The sequence below is a fragment of the Pan troglodytes genome, chromosome 21 (assembly GCF_028858775.2).
Source record: "Pan troglodytes isolate AG18354 chromosome 21, NHGRI_mPanTro3-v2.0_pri, whole genome shotgun sequence".
Taxonomy (NCBI): domain Eukaryota; kingdom Metazoa; phylum Chordata; class Mammalia; order Primates; family Hominidae; genus Pan; species Pan troglodytes.
The window spans coordinates 19,662,292-19,675,580 of record NC_072419.2 but is presented as its reverse complement, the minus strand read 5'-3'; the positions used below and the strand labels follow the sequence as shown (position 1 = coordinate 19,675,580).

The 13,289-nt window shown below is 41.7% G+C and overlaps 1 protein-coding gene across 2 annotated transcripts in view; it reads right to left on the bottom strand.

The window, feature by feature from the left end:
• SPTLC3 (serine palmitoyltransferase long chain base subunit 3) overlaps window positions 1–13,289 on the bottom strand; it is a 159,113-nt gene that overhangs the window by 7,873 nt on the left and 137,951 nt on the right. For both annotated transcript variants that reach the window (XM_009436815.4, XM_001135152.5), the window contains one exon: window positions 4,769–4,904. In XM_009436815.4, the coding sequence (XP_009435090.1) occupies window positions 4,769–4,904 (136 nt within the window). The remainder of the gene's footprint in view (window positions 1–4,768; window positions 4,905–13,289) is intronic.

Sequence of the window (13,289 nt, the reverse complement as noted above, 5' to 3'; positions counted from 1 at the left end):
AGCTCAGGAAGAATTCTTGAACCAGACGTGGAGAATAAGCCTGCTCTTCCATTCACTTGTTTTGCTGTTGAGCAGTCTGCCTTTTGGTTGTTTCAGATAGAACATAGGTTATCAGATGAAGCAATGGAGACTGCAGGACCCACAAGAGACACAGCCTCTCTGGCTCCCTGGCTTGGGCGAGGCAACATTAGCCCTTTGATTTCAACTAGGAAGGTTAGAAGGAGATGAAGCTTTCTAGCTGAGAAAGCTTGAAAACAGAGGCTGTTCTTTCTCTTTCTTGATCACCCTATGGAAGGCTGCCCACGGAACTGCACAGAATGAGAGCTCATAATTGTCTGAGAAACAAGTCAAGTGCTTTTATTGCTAGAGTACAAACCACCTGACCCGTGATCTCAGGCCAGTTTTCAGGACTCCCAGAAGACCGCTTTCACTGTCTGCATGTTTCTCTTTGTGCCAAAGGAAGCACGTTTTGCCAAAGAATGCAGGGCAAAATATATGACTCTGTTGATTCATTGGCGTCTCCCTGGAGCATTTTTGAATTTAAACCTTACACTACTAAAGCTAGTGTTCTTAAGTTAATATATATGATTGCACTGGAAATTTTATATAATGAGCCTCTGTGTTTGTACTCCCCAAAGCAATTGGCAATAGGCTAAAAGAAACTAAACTTTGTGAAATAATAATAATGATAATAAACATTAGCATTGCATTGTATGCAGAATCACTACCTCTTGTATAACACCATCTTCCAAGTGTATTACATGAACAGGGGAAAAAAATGCAAACCCTTTACCAAGTAACAAATACAATACATTCTTGATTATTTAAGTGTATGTTTTATGGGTAAAACCACATTACACAGCTCTATAGAAGATTCCAGTGGTAGAGTTATAACAAGGCTTTGTTCAAAAGGATAACTGGCTACAGACTATATTTTCATTCTGCATAGTAGGAAATGTGGAGAGATCACCATTCTTTAATAAAATCAAAGGTTTTTAAATGACCAAATGGAAGAAGTGCTTCCACAGTGGCTTATACAATTAACGCCCTATTTCAAAAAATGTCTCTACATATAAACTTCCAACAAATAAATATCACAGAAGGAAACAAAGCCAGACAGCAGGGCAAACTCTTGCCAGCAACTCCTACCTGTAATAGATAATATTACCTTTTGTAACTAACCTGTTCTGTTTCCTTAGGTGACCCAGATTTTTTTTTTCTGTTTGTAGTGATTGTTGCCTTTTGAATCACCAATGATGACATTAAAAATAATTAGACTCTGTGTTGCTTTAATGAGATGTGCATTTTTTTCCTATGGACTCAAGCTTGAGAGGTTGTGCTGTGTGTTCAAAAGAGCTCTAGTTTATGAAGCAAATGGAACTGGCTTTGAATTCTGGGCTCTGCTGCCTACAACCTGTGTGAGTCTTAGAGAGTAGTTTTTTTTTTGACACGGAGTTTCACTCTTGTTGCCCAGGCTGGAGTGCAGTGGTATGATCTCGGCTCACTGCAACCTCCACCTCCCGGGTTCCAGCGATTATCCTGCCTCAATCTCCCAAGTAGCTGAGAGTACAGGTGCCTGCCACCATGCCCAGCTAATTTTTTTTTTTTTTGTACTTTTAGTAGAAACAGGGTTTCACTATGTTGGCCAGGCTGGTTTCAAACTCCTGACCTCAGGTGATCCATCTGCCTCAGCCTCCTAAAGTGTTGGGATTACAGGCATGAGCTACTGTACCCGGCTTTAGAAAGTAATTTGACCTTTCTAAGTCTTAGCATCTTCATTTATAAACTAGGGCTAAACATCCTACCCTCCGTGGGTAATCGCTGAGGTCTAATAGGCTTACTTAGCATGTATTTAGTACTCTGTGATATTAGCTCTTCTTAAAAAACAATCTTAAGTTGAAAGAAACAAGATTGTTTGACATATTATCCAGCATCTAATATAGCAATATGGAAGCAGAGTGTAGCAGGATCTTTACCTACTATTTTTTCTGGACATTTTATTTTGAGTAATGCAACCAAAAATTGTAATAATTATTTTGGAGAGCCATGCAACCGTGGTGATTCAACCTTGCACTCAGTTGAAACTGATAATGATCATCATTGTTGCAGAGTAGTAGTGAAATGGCTACCACTGATTGAATGCTTATGGCATGCTAACTACTATATTAAGTGCTTTGTACACATTACTAAAAATGACATTATTAATGACTTTATTAATTGATGCTATTAATAATGACAGCTAACACTGAATAGCTCTTATATAAGAGGTAACATGCCAAATGCTGTATGGACATCATTTTGTTTAATCTTCACAGTAACCTTATAAAATAAGATACTATCATATCCCATTTTATAAATGAGAAAACTGGAGCTTCAGAAAGCTGAGTAACTTGTCCAAGAATCCCCACCTAGGAAGAGGAAGAATCAAATTTCTTTTTGATTCCAAACCTTTCATCACACCATAGAGCATAACTTTTATATGAAGCATATCGTTTATAGCATATTGTATGAATTCTTGAAGTTACATGCATTTGTTTTCACTACTTACGGACTCTTCTCATTGGGTTGGTTCATTTTTCCAACCTGTTGGGATTCTACTTCTGGCTTTTATTATTAAAGTTGGAACTATCCAGAACACTCCCTACTGTACTGTAACACTCCAGAATTATGTGTTTTATACCTTGGACAAGTTTATTTTCAGTGCCTTCTTTTGAGCTAATGATAAAATATTAGATAAACCTGAGCCAAGTTAGGACTATTTCTTCCAACACACATCATTTCCCCAATCATTTTGAAGAAATGTATGTGTGTCTGTGTGTGTGTGTGTGTGTGTGTGTGTGTGTGTTTGTATGTGCCTTCAAAAATCAGATGGTTAAAGATCTTTGAATTGTCTGCTACTTTCAATCACTGTTGCACCCCTCCTTGACATTATCACAGAGCAGTACGATATATAACATTTCCGTAGCACATTATGTCCTCAGACACTTCATGCAATATTTTCCTGACCCAGATCTGTGAACAAAGGGCCAACTGGTGGGAATGATGTGGCATGCTAAAAAACTCTTTTTTTTTTTTTTTTTAGACGGAGTCTTGCTCTGTCGCCCCGGCTAGAGTGCAGTGGTGCAATCTCGGCTCACTGCAAGCTCCACCTCCCAGGTTCACACCACTCTCCTGCCTCAGCCTCCCGAGTAGCTGGGACTACAGGCACCCACCACCACGCCCGGCTAATTTTTTGTATTTTTTGTAGAGACAGGGTTTCACCATGTTGGCCAGGATGGTTTTGATCTCCTGACCTCATGATCTGCCTGCCTGGGCCTCCCAAAGTGATGGGATTACAGGCATGAGCCACCGCGCCCAGCCTTCATGTGTGTTTTAACTGCTTGTGATTTTGCTGTGGTAAAATGACCCAAGAGCATACTCTGAAGAATCTGTCTTTTAGGAACTTATAACTCAGTCTTGCCCTCCGTGAGTTTTCACAAGTAAGACCCAAACCTCTTTTACTGGTACTTTTCTATACTTCAAGTACTCTGCCAATCTAGTCAGGCTATTAGAGAGTCAAACAGAAAGTTCCAGCAACGGGTTACATTGGAGGGGAGTTAGGACCTCTAGAATCTGATGCGTAGTATGTTGAATATGAATTTCTATCATGTGCTTGGTCAGAGATAAAAATAAACATTCTACCTTGAGAAAGGATTTTAGTTAACTTCCTTTTTTTTTTTTTGACAGGGTCTCATTCTGTCACCCAGTCACCTAGGCTGGAGTGCAGTGGCACAATCTCTGCTCATGCAACCTCTGCCTCCTGGTGTCAAGTGATCCTCCTGCCTCGGCCTCCCTAGTAGCTAGGACTACAGGCATGCACCACCATGCCCACCTAATTTTTGTATTTTTAGTAGAGACGGGGTTTCACCATGTTGGCCAGGCTGGTCTCGAACTCCTGACCTCAGGTGATCCACCTGCCTCAGCCTCCCAAAGTCCTGGGATTACAGGCATGAGCCACTGTGCCCTGCCAGTTAACTTCCTTTTAACAACATGTAATTAGTCTAATTACATTAGTCTCCAGCAGGTTGGAGAAGGGCTCATGTATAAAATTGTCCCTGCCAAACTGACAAAAAGTCATGTTTTCCTCTTTATGCAGTTGTTGCTAATGCTGTTTCAAAGTTGCAATCAAGTAAACAACCCCCAAACAGGTTCACAGTAAGGGCATGAGAAACTGAGCATGAGCTTCAATGTGAGCCTCAGTTTGGGTTTTTGCATCTTAGTTTTACTGCTGTTTGACTTGTGTGACTTTGGGCAGGTTGCTTAAGTGCTCTCAGCCTCAGCTTCCCCACGCTTGAAATGAGAATGTCCTCTTCTGAGGACGGCTGCAGAGTTCAATGGGAGAAAGCACAGAGCCTGATCACATTGCTTTTATGGTAATATGGGGAGAGATGATCTTCAGAAGTTCTCCCTGAGAACGATCTTGGGTCAGAAGGAGGCTCAGGATTGTGCTTAATTTACAGGTGAGGCTGAGGGAGATAAGTGATTTCCCTAAATTCACAGAACTTGAATTTAGGGAGAGAGCTCAGTCTCAGCACCTTTGGCTCCCTTTCTGTAAGACCTGTGGGAAGGGTCTAGCTGATAGACTGACAGGTGGCTTCTGAGAAGCCGTACGAGTGAATTCTGAACTCACTCACCCCACTCCAGATGCATAAGCTAACGCCTGTGCCAAAAAGCCATCTTAGGTCACCTTGGGGTTTAGGTGTGATTATGAGATGCCTTGGATACTTACGCTACTTTACCAGGCATATAAAGAAGCAGAGGAACAACAGAAGCATTCTCATTGCCATAGATAATGAATCCCATTTCCTGCAGTCTTTGTCTGAAGTATCTTGTGTTTTTCGCAAGTTGCTGTACTCTCTGCAGCCCTGAAAAGAGACAGGCGTGAAATCCATCAATTCCCACTAGAAAGAGGGAAGTAAAGGTCCGGTCAACTTGGCAAGCATCTTTAAGTCTTTCTGCAGGCCAGCAGCACTAGCTGGGAGGAGGAAGTAGGGAAGGGAGATATCTCCTGGGGAGCAGGTGTGGGCACTGATGCCCAGGTACTACCTTGAGCCTGGAAGGCAGGAAGGGAGGTGGAGGGTGCTACGAGGTGATGCCAGCAACTGAAGCCAGGATACGCTAGAGGGCTGGTGGGAGGCAGGGGAGGTATCTGTTTTGTATAGATTCTGTGCAAAGTACCTTAAAAACATCAACTCAAGAGAAGGGAGTGTGATAAGAAGGAACATAACCACTTCCCCCACCCCGCACACTTCATAGCAGATATTGGTAGATGCTTTTTAGGTAAGCTGAATTGGCTCATTAAATTGTCCCTCATTTAAATCTCTAATCAAAGGATCCTTCATCCAATCTGAATTTGTAGGGATAGCATATTCATAGACAAAGATAAGTCCTGCTGAGATCAGGGCTGTTTTTTGAGGCATTTGGTGGTAGACTAATAGAAGGGAGGAAAGAGGGGGATCCCTGCTTTCCCAAGCCAGAAAAAAGGACAACATTGGCCCAGAACAGAAAGACAAGCAAAGTACATACATGGGTCCATGTCAAGGTTATTGGTGCTTCAGCTCTTATAGCCTGTGTCCTAAGTGTGTGTCCCAGTGCAGAGTTCACGCATGTGAGATGAAAAAGTGATGAAAGAGCAGAAAGTCCCATCCTGAAGATGCCTGTCTACTCGGGTCCTGCTTCAAAACAGGTGGGTAAGTAAGCCAGCCAAAGCTAGATAGTGTTTGCTCAATAAGAATGAATAGGATTAAACATTGAAGTCCCCTAGAAATCAGCCCAAAGTTTGCATTTGATGCAGGATTGCTGTTCGGCAGGAATGTGCCACTACAGTCTTTCGTCTTACTGGTTGTCTTTAGCAGACCTCCATTCTGAGTGGTGAGATGTTCAGACGAACTGGTCAGAGATTCTGCTCTAGAGGTTGTACAATATTTTGAACATCACTCATGGGTGTTTGTAACTCTTCAGATGGAAATAGGGTAAACATTTCAGTAAACATGTCAATCATAGTCATCTGGTCCCTTCTTAGAGAAATGGCCCCAGATTGTGCCTTTTCAAAGGGTTGAACAGGGGGCATCTTGTGCTCAGCATCCTCCTCCAGAGAACCATACTGTTTGAGTAGGGTTGGCCCTGCCCTTCCTCTTTTCTACAAGGTAGTATGAGGGCCAGTCTTAATCAGTTGGAATAATTCATCCCCCTGATTATTGGTTTGATGATGGAGCACAGCTAGGGACTATTTGAGTCTTTCTTTTAGATCCACTGAGGAAGAAGTCTAAGCATGGGATAATTATCAAGCTACATCTCTGTCCTAACCTGGAGGAAGCCTGCTTGAGAATGATACTGACTCACATAGAAGCCACTGCACAGGACACTGAGAGTCCTGATGGATCATCTGAACCTTTGGGTCCAGCTGTGCCAGACCATTTTTTTGGACTTCCCTGCTGTGTCAGCCAATACATTTCCTCTTCTGCCTCCTATAACTAAATGTGTCATGAGTAATTCAGATGGTGGCTACTAACTGGATCAGGTAGCCTCTAAAGGACAATAGTAATAACAACAATAATTATAGCTCACCCATATGTAATGTCACCACTGTTATAAGCTCTTGACATTTATTGATTTAGTCATCACAACAACCAAATTAGTGTAAGAACTGTAATCCTATGTTATACACAAGGAGAAGCCAAGTAACTTACACAAATTTACATAGTTGGTAGGTGGCCAAGCCAGAATTTGATTCTAGAATCCTAGATTCCAGAATCTGTGTTGTTAGCCCCTCCACTATAATGCTCTACCCAGGTAAGGGATGGTGGTCATTGGTTCTTCTGAAGATCAATAAAACTCTCATTTCTGCCAGCTGTTTGGATTATGATTATATCTTTTTTTTTTAGTAGAGGCAGTTGAGAGTTGAAGGCTGAGCAAGTGTTTGACAGCCTCATGTTGTGAGCGGTTGGGTAAGGTATCACCAGCATAGGATATCGCTAGGTTGGAGTCTAGGGCCCCCTTCACTTTAGGTAGAGGTCCTGAAGGGCTGTGTCCAAGGAGTGAAGGTCAACCAGATGTAGACAAGCACCCAAAGGGCACTTTCTTTACCCAGACATCTAACATTTTTTCACTAGGCTCTATCACTCCCAAAATATTTCAAATATTCCTTTAAGTTTTCCTTTGCTCATCAGGCCTAAATGAACTTCACTTCTGTGCACCTTAATTGTGTTAACAATACGGTATATGCAGAGAAATGGAGATTTAGTTGAGTGGAACACAGACCAAGGAGGAGGATGCTAAATGCCCCAATTGTCCATGCTTGTTTTCTGTTACTTTCTTTTTCCCAACTCCAGTTCTCAAGGATGATCCCTCCCCAACTCTGCCAGCTCCCAGCAGGCAGGTTGTGATAGAGAGAGCATCCAGCTTATTGTTCTTTCTTAGGGATGCTGACATCTCAGCCCCTCTATCCTGACCACAGACAATGAATGGAGCATGCCCTTGACCCAAAGGCAGTCCACTTGGGTGTTAGCAAGGAAGCCATACACTGGTCTATCATAGGAGCTTTGAAAAAGAGACAATAAATATAAATTAAACAAACCAGATCTTCTTGATATTACAGTGTGGATGTGAAAAATTTAGAGAGGATGGTAGTAAACTTTAGTTGGTAGTAAGAGTAGAAATTGAAAGACACAGAAAAAAAGCTTATTAGCAGAATCTGTGAGACAGAGTAAGCCATTGGTTGGTAGAAGCTGTGGCAACCTAGAAAGAAGAGAGGTGGGCAGTGCAAGGTGAGTCAGTAACAATAGGAATAGTAAGATATAAAAACAGAAGAGCTTATAGTCTAGTGAGAGAAACAGACATTAATAAAATAATCACACAAATGGATGTAAAATTGCAACTCTGATGCGCAGTGTAGAGAAATATTATCTGGTGTTATGGGAGCTCATAAGAGGGAGACTGGACCAAATCTGAAAAAAATCAATAAATGATGAATGAACAAAGATCCGAAGGATAAGCAAGTACTAACCACACAAAAAGCTAGAGGAGAGTATTCCAGGCTTAGGAAACAGGTGCAATGGTCTTGTGATTTGTGGAAGAACACAGAAGTTGTGAACAAGGCAAGATGTGGTTGAAGCTGGGACAAGATGAGGCTGGAAAGATGAATGGATTGTCTAAAAAAGAAAAAATGAGGTGAGACTACAGGAATTGAAGAATCCCACATTTAATGATTGGAAGGAGTAGGAGTAGGATGAATCTGAAAGGGAGACAAAACAGCAGCAACCAGAGAGGGAGAAAACAAAGCCGGACATAGAATAGTGTTCCTTGGTTTTATCAACATGACAACTCACTGACAACCTTTACTTTGGAGTCCCTGGATGGAACTCTGGTTTTAAAGAAAGAGATAGGCAGTTCCAAGTATGGTTTCTTAGTTCATATTCCTTTCAAAATCCCCAATTCTAAATCTGCAATGTGAACACAAGTAAGGAATCCAGAGATGTGTAGAAACATCTGTGTATATATATATGCTTAGACACAGTCTCCTTTGTGCTAAAAAAAAAAAAAGGAATTTTATAACATGCTGATGTGTCCCTTGGAAACTTGTATATTTACAGAGCCTATTGGAAGTGCAGAACTAGAAATTAAGAAGGAGAATATTTGCCTTACTTAAGAAAAATCACCCATACATTGAAACTGTGTTTAGAGAGTTAAGAACATAAAGAGTAGGGGGAGATTGTGGACAGAAGGAAAGGAAAAGAGGGCTATGGTAAGGATTATTTTAAAGGTGATTGAAATCAAGGCACACAGATACATCTCAGCCACCAAAATGTATTCCATATGGCCTGTCCCCGTGTGCATTCAGCACTTTTGCGGATCATTAGCTACACAATGAACAGATGATTTCATCAGGCTGGTCCTGATGATTCCTACATGTTCCCCCTTGAAGACTAAGAGGATTTCCTGGCCTGGAAGTGCCTGAATGACTTCAATTGCTTTTCCCATCGGCATTATCTTTGCGCTTGCCTATAAAGATTCATCTATCATTGGCTGCCTAGCTACTTAATTGGCCCCGGCTGTCCCTATTTCCTTGATTAACCCAAGAAACTGGATCATCAGCTAATGTCACCATTTCCCTGCTTCCAGATCCTTCAGAGACTTGACCAAACAGATGATATCCAGGGGTATCTGACTCCTAAGAACTAAATGTTTTATTCTTCCCTATCTTTCCTATCTTTAAACCATTTAGCACAGCATGGCTGACAAGCCATTATGACACACTTTGTGGTTGCCACGCTTTCTCATATAGGTTACTACAAATGCCTTTGAGGTCTTTTGCATTTGCCAAGATACAGCTCCTTTCAATTACTCTATTGCTCATCCTTTAAAATTGAAAACATCCTCATACTCTTGGAAGGCCTGGGGACAGAGGTGGAATTTGTACATATAAAACGCTACTCATCTAAACAGGATGCAAATGATTTTATTAATTATGTTGGGCTTTGAGATTCTTGCTTGAAGAGTGATTTGCAAAAGCAGAAGCAATATTTGGTGCATGTCCTTTTGTACAGGGACAGCCATGCTAGGATGGCAAAGGGAAGCTTTGGAGATTGGGCACTGCGGCCACATCCCCTTCAAGACACTCAGAGTCTCCAATTAAGTAGTTTCTGATCTTTCTTCTACATATTACACAGAAGTCAGGGAAAGTCCCTACTCACATAAATAAGTGAATGAAATAATCTCTTATGTAGCCCTCTGGAGAGTTTCCGTAAGTATTTATTTTGTCACATTTTGGATTCTCTGAGGAGGCTGTTGAGTGGAAAAGGAATAGGCTTTGGAGTTAAGTGGAATGGGAATCAAACTCCACCTGAACAGCCTAAAAATCTAAAAATCTCAGTTTTAGCTGTAAATTAGAGATAAGCTTATCTTACAGGAAAATTGGGAGAAATCAAGAAATTAATGTGGGAAAAGTGTTTAGTACCGCATCTGGCATTTAGTAGGTCGTTGAAAGGGGAATTGCCATTTTCTGCTGGGCAATAGTTCTCTGCAGCCTCAGTGCCACCTCACAGTCATCTGGAGAGCTTGGCAAACCTTATGTCCAGGCTGCACCCCAGACCCATTAAATCAGGATCTCTGGGGATGGGACCTGGCATAAGTTTTGGTTTTAACAAGGTTCAGCCAAGCAGACTGGGATGTCTCAGAAATAGCTGCCATTTCTGGTCCACCCCTAGGGCCATGCATGGCCTTTTCTGGGTATCTGATTGCAGCCTGGCTGAGCTATGCTCCTTCACTGGGTGTGGCAAATAAAAATGGGCATATGTGGTAGCCTTTTGTTTGGCATGATTACTTCCCAGCAGTTCCTGAGTGCTCAGGTTCCTGAGATACCTTTTTGTGGGGGTGACCTGCTCTCCCGACAGCTACATGCTCTGAAGCTTTCACTCATCTTAAGATCAACCTCCCTGTCGACCCCACCCCTCTCATGAGGGTGGTTAAATCAAGGGTCAACCTATCTTGGCTGATGACCTGTCTGTTCCTGTTCTGTCTCTTCTGATTTCTGGCTTTGCTGGCTTTGAGAGATAGGCTAGGTTAACGGAGGCCACAAATACTTTAACCTCCCCTCCAATGCTGTTAAAACAAAACCAGCTGGGTCAGGGGAAGAAAAACAAATAAAACACAAATCCTCTTACTACAAAGCTTTGCAGTTGCCTAATAAAAACAATGGTCAGTGGCATTTCCAAAAATATGTTTAGGACAACTCAGTCTCCCAGAGGCCCAGAAGGAATCACAGATGGTTGAAACTACCAGAATGACCTGTCTTAAAGAAGGAAAATTTCTTCTCTGTTAAACCATTGGCATACAAAAAAAAGAGAACGCATTTCCCCCGTAATCCTAAGCAAAAGAGATGGGGTTGACGAGTTTGTGAGTTTGTGAGCCAATACCATTGTCATGGTCTATTTTCTGCAGACTTTGCAATCCCGTTTTCTAACAGAAAACATGAATATGCCCAGATACCATGGGGTGACTTATTTTACTATTTCCCAGGCTTGAAAATATATGTTCAGAAATATACCCAGCTCATTCCCTCCTTCCATTATTTAGCATATGACCACTGTCCAGAATACAGACTGCGTGACCTCATACATGCTCCTAGGCGGCATTGCTTGCAAAATGAGGTCCTTGTCTTTAGAGATGGGAAGTCACATTCCATAAAACATTTCTCACATCTCAAGAAGTTGATATTTCTGAAAAATTAACCCAGGGAAAATCAAATTGATATTAAAGAATGCCTGCAGTAGTCTAAGAATGCCTAATTTCCCCTGCCCCTCCCTGCTTCTCTATCTGCCAGTTTACCCTGGACTTTTTCCCCTGGCTTGGCAAGGGGGCAGAGGGTGATGGGGAGAGACCTTGGAGTAAAGTTTCAATGGACAGCAGGAAGCCAGCGTCTGTTATTTTAAGCACTGAACACTAGACAGGACATTTTGTTTCCAACACACTCAGGGGCAGAGAGATCTCGGTAAAGATCAAGAGGCTACAGAGCAGCAAGAATCATAAGAATCACATTAGCACTGACAAGCTTCCCAGTGGGGTGGAGAAAAGAGCATTTGGAGTGGTTTGCTAAGAGGAATGCACATTTTTATCAGGCACTGAAGCTCTCCCTTTTGATGTCGGGATTCCAGGGCTACAGCATGTTTTATAGTCACATACAGATGTTCCAAGGGCTCTCCAGGCTGCTCAGTCTTGCCCCTGTGCAAGGCATGCAGGAGCAGGCTGGACATCAGAGGTGGGCAGCCGTCAGCATGGCCTGATTTCGAGGGCCCTGGGAAAACACCCTGCCTCCACCTCCCACCAGCTGCTCACATACACTGTTAGCTATTTAATCCCCAAGCAAGGATGAGAATGGATATTTCTTGTGCACCTACCGTGAGCCAGGAACTGGCTTTTTGGGCCCACTTCACAGATGAGGAAACAGAGGCTTGGAGATCATGAAGGCATTACCCAGCTGACCTGGAAATTGGCAGTGCCTAGGAGATTATCAAAGTTGGCTCTTTGGAAAAACTGGTAAACTCGCTCATGATGAGTCGTGAATTCCATCATTCACGGAGTTATACACTTCACAAATGAAAAGTACTCACTATGTACAGGAGCAAGGCCAGCTGCTGAGGTGGCAATAGAAGATGAAAAATTTCTGACACTGTTTGGAACAAATGATCTAACAGGAGGCAAGGCAGATATCAAATAATATATAACCAAAAATAGGTGCCATGAGACAGATGTAGACATTTGCATAGTATTATTGCTTCCTGAATACTTATAAAATGAATGATAAGATATAATATTACTTTGCATTTAAATAGAGAGTAATATTTTAGCAAGCCATTAATTATGTAATTTTACACATTAAATGAGCTAATATGGGAAGCTGAGGGCCTTCTGGGAACCCTTGTAAATCAGTGATTCTTTTTTTTTAATTTTAATTTTAGGTTTCGGGGTACATGTGAAGATTTGTTACATAGGTAAACACATGTCGTGGGGGTTTGTTGTACATATTATCTCATCATCCAGGTGTTAAGCCCAGTACAATAGTTCTCTCTTCTGCTCCTTTCCCTCCTCCCACCCTCCTCCCTCAAGTAGACGCCAGTGTCTGTTGTTTCCTTCTTTGTGTTCATAAGTTCTTATCATTTACCTCCCACCTATAAGTAAGAACATGTGGTATTTGGTCTTCTGTTCCTGTGTTAGTTTGCTAAGGATAATAGCCTCCAGCTCCATCCATGTTCCTGCAAAAGACATGATCTTGTTCTTTCTTATGGCTGCATAGTATTCCATGGTGTATATGTACCAAATTTTCTTTATTCAGTCTGTCATTGATAAGGATTTAGGTTGATTCCATGTCTTTGCTATTGTGAATAGTGCTGCAAGGAACATTCGCATGCATGTGGCTTTATGGCAGAATTATTTATATTTGTCCCTATTTAATAAATGATGCTGATTATTTATTAAATAGGGAGTCCTTTCCCCATTACTTGTTTTTGTCAAGTTTGTTGAAGATCAGATGGTTGAAGATATGCAGTCTTATTTCTGAGCACTCTATTCTGTTCCATTGGTCTATGTGCCTGTTTTCTTACCAATATCATGCTGTTTTGGTTACTGTAGCCTTGTAGTATAGTTTGAAGTTGGGTAACATGATACCTCCAGCTTTGTTCTTTTTACTTAGGATTGCCTTGGCTATTTGGGCTCTTTTTTGGTTCCATATGAATTTTAAAATCTTTTTTTTTCTA